The sequence below is a fragment of the Euprymna scolopes genome, chromosome 5 (assembly GCF_053919585.1).
Source record: "Euprymna scolopes isolate OS-2025 chromosome 5, ASM5391958v1, whole genome shotgun sequence".
NCBI lineage: Eukaryota > Metazoa > Mollusca > Cephalopoda > Sepiida > Sepiolidae > Euprymna > Euprymna scolopes.
In genome coordinates, this window is record NC_136486.1 from 172021121 (window position 1) to 172022157 (window position 1037).

The 1037-nt window shown below is 39.8% G+C and overlaps 1 protein-coding gene across 1 annotated transcript; it reads left to right on the forward strand.

Annotated features, from left to right (window-relative positions):
* The first annotated feature begins 409 nt into the window (after nt 1-409).
* LOC145276663 (protein CFDP2-like) lies at nt 410-808 on the forward strand. Its single transcript, XM_080127851.1, has one exon. The coding sequence runs from the start codon at nt 410-412 to the stop codon at nt 806-808; it is 399 nt and encodes a 132-aa protein (XP_079983977.1).
* Nucleotides 809-1037: the final 229 nt, after the last annotated feature.

The following is a 1037-nucleotide window of genomic DNA, read 5'->3' on the forward strand; positions in this document are numbered from 1 at the left end:
GGGGAAGGGGCGATAAAAGGAACCCTAAACATTGCTCGTACACATTTACCTTGGCAGTGAACTGCAGCTGTCTGGGTATCCAGTGTGCAGTCGAAATAATTATAAATTAAGTAAGAAATTTAATATTGGATCGTCGAATATTCGCACCCTCCAAGACAATCCTAATGCACCAGAACGTAAAACAGCGTTTATATCTCGATAACTTAAAAAATATAAGATCAATATTGCGGCACTCAGTGAAACACGCCTTGCTGGTGTCTCTTAATTTGAGGAGGAAAAGGGTGGCTATGTCTTTTTCTCCGAGGGTAGAGGGCCTGGTGAGTCTCGCCTCTCTGGTGTGGGATTTGCCGTAAAATCAGAACTAGCCAAATCACTGAAATCTATTCCCAAAGGTCTATCGGACCGCATTATGACTTTGACCCTTGAATTGGAACTTGAAACTCGGGTCACAATTGTAAGCTGCTATGTACCAACAATGACCAGACCGGATGAGAAGAGAGATGAATTCTACCAACAACTACGAGAAGTAATCGGTGGTATTCGCCATAAGGACAAACTCATTTTGATGGGTGACTTTAATGCTCGGGTCGGTTCTGACTTCCAATCATGGAAAGGGGTTCTGGGGCATCATGGCGTTGGTAGAATGTATGAAAATCTTCTTCATTTGCTCTCCCTCTGCAGAGAATTCAATATGACCATCACTAACTCAGTTTTTCAACAGAAAAATTGTCGCAAAACCACATGGCTGCACCCTCATTCAAACAGCTGGCATATGATTGACTATGAAGTGAATAGTATCAGTAAGTAAAGAATTGCCTTTTAGAAAGGTTTTATTAACTGTAAAATACACGTACGCTCTTGAAAGGATCGAGCGGGAAAATGAAACAGAGGGCGCTTTTATTATGAATGTCAATTCCAAGGGGGATAACTCTTAACAACAAATTAAATCATAACATTTTCCCCGTCCTAAAGTATTCAAGTAAGGGGTAATTAATTATAGACATTTTTTTTTTTTTTTTTTTTTACAATCACATAAG